This window comes from Mesocricetus auratus, unplaced genomic scaffold (genome assembly GCF_017639785.1).
Source record: "Mesocricetus auratus isolate SY011 unplaced genomic scaffold, BCM_Maur_2.0 Super-Scaffold_100004, whole genome shotgun sequence".
Lineage (NCBI taxonomy): Eukaryota > Metazoa > Chordata > Mammalia > Rodentia > Cricetidae > Mesocricetus > Mesocricetus auratus.
Window position 1 is genome coordinate 11146695 of NW_024429189.1, and position 14876 is coordinate 11161570.

The 14876-nt window shown below is 36.5% G+C and overlaps 1 protein-coding gene across 6 annotated transcripts in view; it reads right to left on the reverse strand.

Annotated features, from left to right (window-relative positions):
• Window positions 1–14876, reverse strand: part of Lrp1b (LDL receptor related protein 1B) — a 1890041-nt gene that overhangs the window by 674249 nt on the left and 1200916 nt on the right. For all 6 annotated transcript variants that reach the window (XM_040745299.1, XM_040745298.1, XM_040745301.1 and 3 more), the window contains exon 24: window positions 733–930. In XM_040745299.1, coding sequence (XP_040601233.1) covers window positions 733–930 — 198 coding nt within the window. The remainder of the gene's footprint in view (window positions 1–732; window positions 931–14876) is intronic.

The following is a 14876-nucleotide window of genomic DNA, read 5'->3' on the forward strand; positions in this document are numbered from 1 at the left end:
CTACTACTAGATTTCTTTCATAACTTAATAAAATTCATTTACAATCCTTTTCTAATCATGTATTCATTATACTGTATGACACTTGTCAGTGGCTTCCATTATAAACTTTATATACTTAACAAACCTGTTTTCTAAAGTCACTATTTTTAGTCATTCCATGAACATAAGATACAGGAGGATTTTTCATGTTTTAACTGTATTGTGTTTAAGCATTACTAATTTTGAAATTGCAAGGGGGATTTCATAAAAAAATTAATAATTTGATAGCCTTGCAATGCCACAAACAAAGCAACACTTTTAAGTGAAGTACCACACCTTTATTTAAACAGTACCTATTGGTTATTAGACAGAAGAGATAAGTTTAATTATAACAAAAATATAGTTCATATATTTGAAATTTATTTTCATTATTTCTTTGAATTATGTTGAAAGGTGTTATCCAAATAAAAATGAGCTACTTTAATCCCAAATCCAATTACTAGTACCTAGAAACCAATCTTTTCTTTCCTCATAAGGAAATAAATTTTCTTCTCCATAACTCTCAGAAAAATAAAATGAAAGACGATAGATGAGCCATCTGGGCCTGGCCAGTTCTCTCCCTTAGCACATCTTCATATATGTACTTAATCTTCTGATTTTACACAGTGAAAGATTAATCAGAATCTTTTCTGATATTACATATTGCTATTCAAAAACCAACTTCGTCTTTCAGTGAAATTTCGATACACATACCTCCATTCTCTGAAAGCTTGCCCCTGTATATTCTGTCTTCTACAACATCTGTCCAATAAAGTAGACTTTGATTGAAATGAAAATCAAGTGCTATGGTGTTTCTCAGTCCAGGAACAAGTAGGCTATAATCTCCTTTATGCAGATCAATCCTCCGAATCTCATGGCGTATAGAAAAGATGATGAATGCCTCAAAAGGATCTGCAATTAAATACATTTTAATTGAGTTTAGAATTTTTTTCTAAATAAAATTCCATTTTATTAACTTTCTGATTGGATCTACGACCCACTCTGTTAGAAGTAAACCATGTCAGCCACTGTTAAAGGAAGCTTGAACTTATACCTTGTAAGGTCATAAACCTTAGGTAAGTAACTGATTCTATTATTTTGTTGAATGGACATAACAAAATGACTCCAAGTTACTTATTACACCACTAGGTCAGAGACTCTTTCAACCTACCTCTTAGAATACTCTCCTTTCAATAGACGGCAATTAGCACAGACACTCCCCCAAAAAAAATATGGTCATTGAGTAGAGAATAATAGATTGCACAGTGCTCAGCCATAAATTGAATGGACATATCACACACCTTCCCACAAAATAGAAAACGGAACAAGATTATATGAGTCAGATGTGGTCGAACATTAAGAAACAGTGTTTGTCAGGTCTAGAAACAATAGGGCAATTATACCTATGAACCCAGAAAAACTGTGATAGAATGTGCAAGACCAAATGAACCCCAGTCAGAAAAATCCCAAAAAGAGGAGGGAAGATTGGCACGAAACTCCACTACTAGCTGAGCCGAAGGAGAGTCAGTTATGTTTAAGGATATAACCTCTGGTAGGTTATACCAGGTCAAAGATTAGCTGGACAATACAAAGTTGGTAAGGAAAAGAAGAAAGAAAGAGAGAGAGCGAGAGAGAGAGAGAGAGAGAGAGAGAGAGAGAGAGAGAGAGAGAAAGGAAGGAAGAAAGAAAGGAAGAAAGAAAGGAAGAAAGAAAGGAAGAAAGAAATCTTAAAGTTGAGTGAAATAGAATAGGAATTTGGGGTGTGTGCAAAGTTCAAAATATTCCCCTAAAAAATAATAAAACATATATACTGATTTTAGAATTCTGACAACAAAGCAGAAGTTTCTTTTCAAATTGAACTTAAAAGAAACTTGAACATTTTAGATTTATATTTCATTTTATACAAGATATTAGAGTGTTTTGCTTCTTGAATTTGCATACACTTGATGAAAATAATCTGATGAAAGAACACAAAAATATTTTTACAACTGTGATACTTGGATATTTTCTATTTTCTTGGCATGTTATCTGACAATCTAATAATGCCTAAGTGCCTAAGTGGTGCGCAAGAAAACCTAGCACTGATGGAAATGATGAAGAAATCCACAATTTGTAAATGGAATTGGAAAAGCTAATGACCCAACCAGAAAACTCAAGGAAACATCTTACAAGTCAAATAAATCAAACAGAAAGTGAAATATCAGGATTCCAACATAAAGTAGAAGATCTAGATCAAATAAATAAATTAACAAATTAAACATAAAAAGACCAACCTTTGAGTTATAGAATTGATGAAGAAATACCTGGTAAATAGTATAGATGAGATCTTCAACAAAGTCATAGAATAAACTTATGTATATGAAGGAAATACATACACAGAAACTAGAAGCACACAGAACACCACATAGAAAAGACAAGAGACTCCCCACAGCTAAACAAGATTAAAAACACTAAGTATACAGAACAAATCAAAAATATTGAAATCTGCAAAACAAATCACATATAGTGGAAAACCCATCAGAATATCAGCTTAGTTCTTGATGGACACTTTGAAAACAAGATGAGTGAAGAGCAAAGAATTTCAAGTTTTAAAGGACTATGGCTGTCAACTAAGAATATTATACACAACTAAGGAGAAAGAAAAATCTTCCAATAATACAAACAGTCAAAAAGGAATTCTATCTAGAAGACTAAACTCAAAGAAAAAACAGATGGCATCACTTTGGATTGTAGGAGGAATTAAGAAAGAAAAGAGACTGCAGAACGAAAACAAACCTAAGTTTCTGAAACACAGAATAATATTGATATCACAAACAGCAAAAAACACAATATAATTACTATAATCAACATATACCTTTCAGAAATAACTTTAAACATTAGTAATTTTAAGTCTCTAAGATAAAGGCTGAAAGAAGGAATTGAAAAATAAAAGCCATCTATCTAATTTCTACAGAAAACACATCTATCTTTAAAGATACACACTACCTTCAAGAGAAAGGATAGGCAAAACATTTCTAACAAATCGTACTAGAAAGCAAACAAACATTCCTATATCAATATTTCACAAATAGACTTCAAACTAAAACTAACGAAAAGAGTTTGAAAAAACATTTCATTATAGTCAAAGGACTAATAAACAAAATACACATTATTATCCTAACATGTGTGCACCAAACTCTAGTGTACACAATTTCATAAAAGATTGTACTACTGGAACTAAAGAAACAGATTAACATCAGCACATCAGTATTCAGTGATAGCAATATCCCACTGTTTCCAATAGACAGGTTATCTGGGCAAAAAATAAAGAGAAAAACATAAGAATTAATTGATACATATATCAAGTGAACTTAACAGTTATCTACAGAATATTCTTCCCAAACACACAAAAATATATACAGTCTACTTAGAATACATTCTACTTAGATGGCAATGGAAGCTGGCTTCTAAATATAGAATAGACCACACTTAGGATGTAGAACAAGTCTTAACAACTTCAGAAAGACTAAAATAACTGTGTATCATCCCACCACTAGAGAGTCTGGGAAAAGGGAGGACCCTAAGAGAGATATGCTTGGTAACCCAGAGGAGGGGAATGACAGGATCTCCTGAATGGACTGGAAGCATGCAGGGAGGGGAAAGGGAGCTGGGGGAAAAGTGAGGAGGAGAAGAGAAGGGAAGAAATGAACATGGGGGATCAGGAAAGATGAGTCAGGGGAAGAATAGTGGAAAGCAGGATGGGTAATACTGTAGTAGAGGGAGTCATTATAGGTTTGAGGAGAGATCTGGTACTAGTGAGATTTCCAGAGATCTATAAGGATGACACCAATAGACAATTAACCAATAGTGGAAAGGGTACCTTAAATGACCTACCCCCATAATGTGATTGACTACTACCTTCTATGCCATCCTAGAGTCTACATCCAGTGGCTGATGGAAACAGAGGCAGATACCCACAGCTAAACACTGAACTGAACTCCTGGAACTCAGCTGCAGAGAGGAATAAGTGATAAGCTAAGGGGTCAAGACCAGGTGGGTAAAACCCACAGAAACAGCTGACCTGAACAAGGGGGAGCTCATGGACTCCAGACTGAGGACTTAGAGGCCAGCATGGAACTGCTACAGACTCCCCTGAATGTGGGTGTTAGTGAGGATGTCTCAGCAATCTTTGGGGCCTCAGGTACTGGATCAGTATTTATCCGTGGCATCTGAATGGACTTTGGGACTCATTCCACATGAGGAATGCTCTCTCAGACTAAACACATGCGGGAGGGTCTAGGCCCTGCCCTGCATGATATGACAGATCTGCCATGAAGGGCCTCACCCTACCTAGAGAGTGCAGTGGGGATTGGCTGGAGGGTTGGGGATGTTGGTGGGGGGCGGGGTGGGGGGAGAGGGGAGGGAGAGGGAGTTGGGATTGGGAGATAGACAGGTGATTCACGTTTGTTTCTAATTTAAAATAAATAAATAAATAAAATATATAGAATAAAAAATACCTTCCTTGGCCATAACATAATAAAGGATAAGTTGATAGCAAAGAAATCTCTAGTAAGCACACAAATACATGGAAGTTAAACAACTCATGGCTGAATAATGAATTGATCAAAGAAGACATCAAGATAAATTGAAGAATCTTCTTGGAGCTAAGCGAAAACGAAACATAGCACAACAATATCTCTAGCACATATTAAAGGAAGTCCTATGAGGAACATTTACAACTCTAATTACCTACAGCAAAAAAAAAATAATCACAAGGAGCACAAATAAATGACTTATCAATGCAACTGAAAATTGTGGGGAAATAAGGACAAACCAAAGCCAAACCAAACCTCATGGTCCCAAAAATTCAATCAGAAAAATTTGAAAAATGATAAATAATTTGAGCAAATTGGCAGAATACAGAATCAATTACTAACATGAACAGCTTTTCTATACAGCAACAACAAATAGAGACAAAAAGAAATCATTAATATACTCCAATTCATAATAAGAACAAGGAAAATAAAATGTCTAGGAACAAATTTGATCAAAGAAGTAAAAGACTTCTACAAGGAAATCCCTTAATCTCGGAAGAAAGAGATGGAAAAAGATACCAGAAAATGACAAGATATCCCTTGTTTGTGGATTTCAAAAACCACTCACAAATTCACTGCAATCTTAATCAAAATCCTAACCTAATTCTTCACAGAAATTAAAAAGTCACCATGCTAAAATTAATGTGCAACCAAAGAAAAAGCCCCATGTATCAAAAACAATCCTGATCAAAATGAACAACACTGGAACGGATATCACTCTCAAAATCAAAATATGTTACAGAGCCATTGTAATAAAAATAATATGGTACTGAAACAAAAACAGACATATAGACAAATGGAACCAGTCAAAAACCCAAACATGACTAGTTATAACTACAGCTATATGACATTAGAAAAACAATAAACTTACACTGGAGAAAAGGTAGCATCTTTAAAAAAATGATGCTGGTATAACTAGATGTCAACATGAAATTAGACTCATATTTAACTCCTGGCACAAAACCCAACTTTAAATGAATCGAAGACCTATATTTAAAAACTTAAAACACTGAAACAATAGAAGACAACGTAGGTAGTACTGGACCTGATAGAGGTGTAGGAAAGGACTTGATGAATAGGACTCTATTTGCTCAGGAATTGAGGCCAGCAATTAATAAATGGAGGCTCAAAAGACTAAATAGCTTCTGCATTGCTAAAGAAACAATCAGTGGAGTGAAGAGAAAGTCAATAGAACGGAGATGATCTTTGTCAGCTGTATATCTGACAGAGGGTTAACATCCATAATACACAAAAAACCCTATAAAATGAAACAAAACTACAACAAATCTAAAACAAGCAAGCAAACAAAACCAGAATCCAAAGAACCCATTAAAAAACTGGAGTTTGAATATTCCTTCTCAAAGGAAGAAATACACATGGCTAAAAAAATGCCTATAAAAAGTTCAATTGTTGGTATTGGGGAAGTTAACAAATTTAATTAGCAAATTAGAACAACTTAGAAATTTTATCTTATCCTAAGTCAACATGGCTAAGTTAAACAAAATGGGGGTAAATCAGGAGTTTTAATTAGGGTCAGGGTGGGAAATAGACACAGAAGAAAGCAAGATGATAAAACAACAACAAGGATTCTTGAAAAGTCATAATGAAAATGTTTAGTATATGTTTGCTTAGAAGTACATATAATACATACATATACATACATGTATGTATTATATGCATGTATGTGTTTGTGTGTGTGTGTGTGCATGTAATCTAATGAAATCTTCACCTGTGGAGTGACAATGTTTCCCCACACACCTATTTAGCAAAACCTCCAACAGTAGACCTGAGAGGTTTTTAAAAAACTTCTCAGTATTTTTCAAGAGACTCCCTAAACAAAATAGACCATTATAATTGCCTTCGGTTGCCTCCAAGGAGTTGACAGCAAATCTAGACTGCTTAAGACACTACATACTTTATATATAGGACCTGGATGTCGATATTGCTTCTGACTTTCCAGCATTCTCCCATGCAAGCTTCAAATAGCCCAATTCATCTATGGCACCGATGAACTGAAAACGACAATCACCATGTAATCTCTGAGCTTGCAATAGTGGCACCTACATCTTGGTAGTGACCAACAGTTCTCTAATAACTGGAAGTAAGGTCTGCACAATAAGGAAGAAATATTGCCTGATACTAGAAACCTAGACACACACGAAGAGCTAGTAAAGTCATGGATCTTTAAAGAGAATATACAGCTGCCACTTTATGAAACCTGTGGCACAAGGGGCCACAGGTGCCACTGAGATCTAGAGACACTTGGAAAGACTGGGAAAGATCAGCCAGAAAGAAGACTCATGAGAGGAGAGACTCAAGAAAGAAAAGATTTGAAATCAGGCACCTCATCTTCTAACAGTAAAATTGAATGGTGACCTTCAAATGATGGCTAGCAAGTAAGGTTATGAGGGTTCATTGGAAAAAAGATACCAAGTTAGGGGTATAGATTAAATCTCCAGGCCTTCGCCCAACACAAAGGTTGGGAAATAAAGGGGAACCTGAGACATCACCCTCAGTTGGAGGGGGGATTGAGTAAATCTTAAGGCTTTTGCCTGAGGGATCATCCTCGGTTGTAGGATGGATTGAAAATGGGTGAATTGAAAAATGAGTAACAGTTAGTAAATGAGGTACTGGTATTAATTGAAAGAAAAGGAAAAGATAAAAGTATATGAAATGGAAAATACAGAGTCTGGATACAGTGTGCTGTTGTGTTGTCTTTGAATTGTCTGATTGCTAAGAAAGGAACAAAAACTACTAAAAGACATTTGATTATCAATGCTGCTGAATTAATCCAACTTATATATTTTGAAAATGCTTTGACTTCTAAATTTAAATATAAGGACAGGTTACTTGGGAAAATAATTTCTGCTTTTGTTTCCACAGAAAATAAAAAGCTGTGAGTTTCTTTCAGACCTCTATGGTTTGATGAAGCAAAACCACCTGAAGCAGTGGCCCCAGGTGATCCAACATCTAAAACAGCTGAGATGATACAGCCTTGCAGACCACAAAAACAAGGACTTCAACAGTTTTCTGGGTTTTTTTTTTTTGTTTGTTTGTTTTTGTCATGATTCCCCTGGTATTTCAGCGCCCCTTAAGAGCAGGAAGTAGTTTGGAAAGAACAACGCCCACATTCCCAAATATTGTTTATAAAAATTTGTTTGCATTTATACAGGGTTGGTTATTGATACAAATTTAATATCAATTTTGTGAGTCATCTCTAAAAACTTTTGGCCAAAATCCTGGCCTCTCCACCCTGCATCTACAGTATTACAAGGAGTGGGTATGGCAGTAGCCCATGAGTGTAGCTCAGAACTTTTCAAATGGAGGGATAATGAGGGGCATACAGGACTTTTTCAACCTTTTGTTTTAATTCAAGGATTAGTGGAGTTGTTCTGTCATAGAGATTTCAATTAAGGGAGTTTCATTTCAACAAAATAATCATGACCTAGGTTAAAAGGATGACTGAAAGATGTATGTAGTTCTGAATGTATGATGTGGCCACATTCGTATGTATGAAATGTGATTGTGAATATGTGAGTGTGAACTGCTTAAACCCAGAAGACAAGTGATTGTGCTATTCCTAGTCTCACCTGACATGACATATATACAACACACCTCCTTCACCTGGGGCCCATATTTTATATAGGGTCCCCAGAGAAGAACACAGTACTTGGTATTGTTAAGGTTATTTGGTTACCCAATACCAAATGGTTATTTCTGAAATAATATATATATATATATATGTGTGTGTGTGTGTGTGTGTGTGTGTGTGTGTGTAGCCCTGTTCAAACTGAGCAGTTTGTACATATATGTGCTAGTGAGTTTTAGCTCAATTAATACCATCTACAGTCATCTGAGAGGAGGAAACCTTTATTAAGAATTTGCTTCCATATGTTGAGGCTGTAGACAAGCCTTTAGGGAATTTTCTTAATTAGTGATTGATGTGGGAATCCCTAGTCTACTATGCATAATGTCACTGTTTGGCTGGTGGTCCTGAGTTCTATAAGAAAGCAGGTTGATCAAACTATGAAGAACAAGTCAGTAAGCACCACTTTTTCATGGCTTCTGTATCAGTTTCCTGTTTCCAGTTTCCTGTCTTGTTTGAGTTACTGCCTTGAATTCCATCAACGGATTCAAGATACATAACTATGATTTAGTGTATATAAGACAAATAAACTCCCTCCTCCCCACACTTTTGGCATAACAACAAATACAGTAAAAGATGCCATGAACCATGCATTTCAGAAAGAGCACATGGAAGGAAGAATAAACCAGATGGGTTGAGGGAGGAATGGGAAGTAGAGAAAGAATGTAATTATATTTTAATTTCAAAAAGAAGAAAAAGTTTATAAAACAATATCATAATGGTGAAGAGATGACACATTAATTTGAACTAATTTTGTGTCAATTGCAAGCAGTCTTACTTTCCTCACTCAACTCATTTGCTCTAAGGAATCTTTCCTGATCAAGTACCTAATAAAGGCCCATGACCCCTATACCACATCTTTCCAGCCTCTGTCTTGTAGGAGCTGAACTCCAGTATAGGCAATGAGTCAAGCATTAAAGCGAGCTTCTCATAGTGATCAGACATGCATTGTCAAGATCACTCAGAATATCTCCAGAGATGTGAGCAACTCCATGTATGTAGTTGTGACCACTATTCTACTGCAAATAGGTGCTGTGCAGCACCGTGTCTCTTGTTGCACAACATGATTGCAATAATAGCTAACTGATACTGTGGAAATTGAGCATAAGAATATCCTATTATATCCAATTAAAATAGAGCCAAAATCCATAAGGAGAAAACACTCAGGTCTCAAATGATTGTGGCATAGACTGCCTGGCTAGGCCAGTAAAGGTCTGCTAATACTTTCAACGACTAGTTTTAGTCACCACCTGTGATAAACTGGCAGAATATGGAATTAAACTTACTTAATAGTCACTAGCAGAGGCCTGGGTCTGCCTGCTGCTGCACAAATGCACACTAAGTGATAATGCCAATAAGCTTGCTTGCTCATTCTTTCTTTCTCACTTTCTCACAATTCTTGAAATTGTGTGTGTGTATGTGTGTGTGTGTGTGTGTGTGTGTGAGTGCATGGGTTCTTTTGTGCATCGTGTATGTTCATATATGTGTGTATACTGGTGTACAGATGTGCATGTATATGCATATACAATCATGGAGACCAGAAACTCAATGCCAAATATTTTCCTTGATAATTTTCTGTCTTATTAGTTGAAGGAAGGCGTTACTCAACCTAATGGTCACCGATTCAACTACACTAGCTGGACTGTTGAACTAAGAACAGAAAATTATATGTTAGCATTCATTCATGCCTTTCCAATTTATCTACATGAAAGTCTTGAAAAACAAACAAGCAGAAGCCATCAGAGGGAGCATATGGGTTTGGAGGGATTTCAAAGCATAACTCCCGGAGAGCTGCTCATTATAAGGAAAAGTATCTAAAAAAAGGGTAGGTGTGGGGAAACTGTGGTTCCACACATTATATATTGCTGTTGTAGTATATGTATGCATATATATTGGTGTCATAGTATATACATCTATATACATAATCACACATAAATATAGTTTATTTCATAGAACTAAATGTAAGAACTAAAACTAAATAATTCTGAAATAAGAATACATACAACCACATTTTAGCTACCTTCAATTAGAAAAAATGACTTTATTAATAAATGAAAAAATGAATTGAATTTTATTAGGTTCATTTATCAAAGGAAGCTATCTAGAAGGTGAGAAGACAGCACAGACAACGGGACAATGTTTCCCAAACATAGATCTTATGAGAGACTCATGTCTAAACAGATAAAGAAATATGATATGATAATGACCACATGGAAGCTCCTATTTAATAGATTCAGTTAGGTACTTTGGTCTGGATGGGAAGAGAGTGGTTGTGGTCATCCAAAAGTGTTCCCTGCAGCATCCATCAGCAGGTAAAGACAACTGCAAAATATCATAAGGACTTCTGTTTTCGGCATCCTTTCCAGATGATTACAGTAAAAAAGACAGATATGAACACTATAGACACTTAAACATTCCTACACAGATGATGGAACATTCAAGGAATGGGGCCATTTTGCAAAGTATTTGATTGCTTTCTAAAATTTTCAAATATTTCCATATTTAGTTGTCATAGGAGCAATTAATTCCAAACATATTTCTGAACTTCTAAAGACAATCAGAAGTGCATGTCAACTGAAAACCTTTATGTACATATTCATAGTAGCATTATTCCTAATTACTTCCAAGTAGGAATAATCTACTTGCCAATCAGGTAGTGAATAAATAAATAATGATATATTGCACAATCATAAAACAGACATTATTCATCAATAAACAAATAAACCAGGTACTGATATATTCCAAGTGAAAGAAGCTTGTCATAAAAGCGCATATAATGTTTGATGTTATTTTCAGAAAACTTACATGACAGACAAAACTGTATCAGCAAAAAACAGATTAGGGGTTTCCAGAATGAGAGGTAGATACATTAACAGAACTGATTGTTAAGGAGCCTCAGTTTTGTTTTGAGGTCAATTAAAATATTCTCATCTTAAAATATAGTAATGGTGGTTGGAAAGGCACACTTTAAATGATGAATTTCATGGTTTATATACTGCGTCTCAATTTACTTTTTATTAAAATGTGTAATGAATGGACGATTTTATGAAAGTTACAAACTGTATAATATTCACATTGAACTTCACACAGGTTCTGTGGGTTTCTGCCTGCACATTTACTGTAAGGGTTTACCAAGCTCTAAGAGTTTGGAAAAGTGCTAGTGCAACCATACTGCTTCTTCTAAATGCACCTGAGTCCCATGAATAAAAGAGGGAAGTCATCTGTTGTATAGCTACTTTCTCAGAATTGAAATGCCCTTCTGAAGGGAGGGAGACCCATGAAATACAGATGGGTAATGAAACTAAGCAATAAGCAATGACTTGGGGAAGTGGCAGTCTATGATGGAGCTGCCTGTATGCTGAGAACAACACAGCTTTCCTGAGTCATCATCATGCTGTGGTGGGTTTATGGTGATATAGCTGCCTTTCAGTAACTAATGTTCACTAAGACAGACCTGAGTAGAACCATTTCCTTGATCGATCAGTGGTGCTCTCTCTCCATGTTTTTACATCTCTCTGGGGGAAAGTCATACAAGCCACCCTTAAAAAATCAACTTTCAGCACAAAGATTAAGAAAATAAAAAAGAATTAAGTCAAAGAAAGAGAAAATAGTAACCATGAGAATAAAATTTATAAAACAGAAAATAAATGATTATCCAACAACAACAAAAAAACAAACCAAAATACCCGAAGCCATTTATTGGAAGGGTGAAAAAATATAAGCAAACTAATGGCAAGGTTGACTTGCATACAAATGGGTTTTTACATGAGCTCATAAGCAAATCAATACCTATACAAGTTGCATATATGGAAAGCAAGATAGATAACAAACCAGCAATGAAAATAGAATAAATATGAATATAGGAAACTAAAAAACCAAGCAGGGTTATGGACTGTTCTCTAGATAAAGGTGCTATGTATTTGATTTCAAAACTATAAAATCTAAAAATGTCTGCCACATTGAAAGTTTGATTCAGTCATAAAACTCTGACCTCCAATCCAGAGTGAAAGAAGAAAAACAGGAAGAAGAGAAGGAGTGGAGATGAAGAAATTGGAGGTAAGGAAGGTGGCAGGTAAGGAAAGAGAATGACGGTGGCAGGGAGGCAGATAAAGAGGTAGGGAGCAAAAGAATGAACGGATAAAGCAAAGAAAGAATGAAGCTTGTTGGGCTGGTGAGATGGCAACCTGAGTTCAATCCCTTGGATCCACATGGTGGGAGGGGAGATTTCATTTCTCCAACTTGTCTGCTGAGCTGCACAAATATGATAAATATATAAACAAACAAATACTGAAAATAAGCATCAGATGATATAAAATAAGGTAACAGTAGGAACTGAGAGCATTATTAAAGTTTTATACCAATTAAAATAACAGAGAAGGAACACATTCATTTAACTGAGTGTTTTAACCTATTTTTACTTTTATCTATAGTGTGCGTGTGTGCATGTGTGTACTGTCCCAGAGTTTTGCACTTGCTAACCAGACATAACTAGAAAATAAAACTTACATAAAACAGATTTTTGATATAATAGAAGTATTCTTAAACATATGAATGACAACATCTTCAATGAAATGTAATCTGCACAGCTGAAGAGGCATACACACTTGAAGAAGTGACTCAGCTATGCTTACTGAGATATGTGTGTCACATAAATTTGATATAGCACACCATCGGGGGCAACCTCAGAGCCCTAGGATATGAGAAAGCAGATAGGCGGGCAAATGCTGTATATCAGTGAGGTGAAATGTGTATAACAATAAAACTAACCCAAAAACCTCAAAATACTCTCAGAGAGAGAAAATACTCATTTGAGATGACTACATTATACATAATTTATGTAATTTCAAAAATACAAATAATACTATATCTTTTCTGAGAACATAAACACAAATTCTAGTTGCACACAGTTACTAACTATGGAGATACCAAGACACATATAAACAGGCTTTAAATTCAGTGAATACTTCACTGATGCAGAAACATTTTAATAAAAAATGTTCAAAGATAGTGCTCAACATCCTTAGCCATCAGGGAACTGAAATCAAAACAACTCTGAGATACCACCTCACTCCTGTCAAAATGGCTAAAATCAAAACCACTAATGACAGTTTATGCTGGAGAGGATGTGGAGAAAGGGGAACACTCCTCCATTGCTGGTGGGAGTGCCAACTTGTACAGTCACTTTGGAGATATGTATGGAGATTCCTTAGGAAAATGGGATTCAGTCTACCACAAAAATCCAGCAATTCTGCTCTTATGCATATACCCAAAAGATTTACATTCATACAATAAGGACACCTGTTCAACTATGTTCATAGCAGCATTATTTGTAATAGCCAGAACCTGGAAGCAACCTAGATGCCCCTCAACTGAAGAGTGGATAGAGAAAATGTGGTACATTTACACAATGGAGTACTACTCAGTGGAAAGATAAATTGGAATCTTGAAATTTGCAAGCAGATGAATGGCACTAGAAGAAACCATCCTGAGTGAGGTAATCTAGTCACAAAAAGACAAACCTGGTATTTACTCATTCATATATGAATTTTAGACATGGAGCAGTGTACTGTCAGCCTACAATCCCATCGACAGAGAGTCTGGGAAACAGGGAGTACCTTAGCAGAGGTATGCATGGTAAATGCAACAAGATCTCCTGAGGGGATTGGGAGCATGGGGGGATGGGAGGCCAGAGAGACATGGGAGAAATGGAGGGAGAGAAGGGGAGGGGAGAGGAGGACATGGGGGAGCAGGAGAGTTGAGCCAGGTTAAGAATAGAGGGGAGCAGGATGAGAGATACCATTATAGGTTCAAGGAGAGATCTGGCACTAGTGAGATTTTCAGAGACCTACAAGAATGACACCAACTGTCATTAAGGCTACTTAAATGCCCTCCCTGATAATGAGATTGATGACTACCTTATATGCCATCCTAGAATCCTCATCCTGTGACTGACTGAAGCTGAGGCAGTCACCCACAGCTAAAACCCAAACTGAACCCCTGGAACCCAGGTGCAAAGAGGGGTCACAAGCAAAGGAATCAAGACCCGGCTGGTGAAACCCAAAGAGGCAGCTGACATAAACAAGGGGGAACGAATGCACCCCAGACTGATGACTGAGAGGCCAGCATGGGACTGAGCCAGATGCCCCTGAACCTGGGTATCAGACAGGAGGTCTCAGCAATCTTTGGAGCCTCGAATAATATATCAGTACTTATCCCTGGCATACAAATGGACGTTGGGAGCCCATTACACATGGAGAGATGCTCTCTCAGCCTGGACACATGGGAGAGGGCCTAGGCCCTACCCGGGATGATATGACAGACTTTGAAAATTCCCTCTAGAAGGCCTTACCCTCCCTGGGGAGCAGAGGAGGGATGGAGTAGGGGGTTGAGGTGATTTGAGAGAGGAGGGGAGGTAGAAGGAGCTGATAGTAATGTATGTAAAAAGTTAAATAAAAATTTTATTTTTCTGTAGGCCTTACCCTCCCTGGGGAATGATGTGGGGATTGGGCTGAGGGTGGGGGAGGGTGGGGCTGGTGGAGGGAGAACGGGGGGGGAGCCGGGATTGACATTTGAAACATGCATATTTCTAATGTAAAAAAGCATACATAAAATAAAAAAGAAAACTGAAAAAAATTATT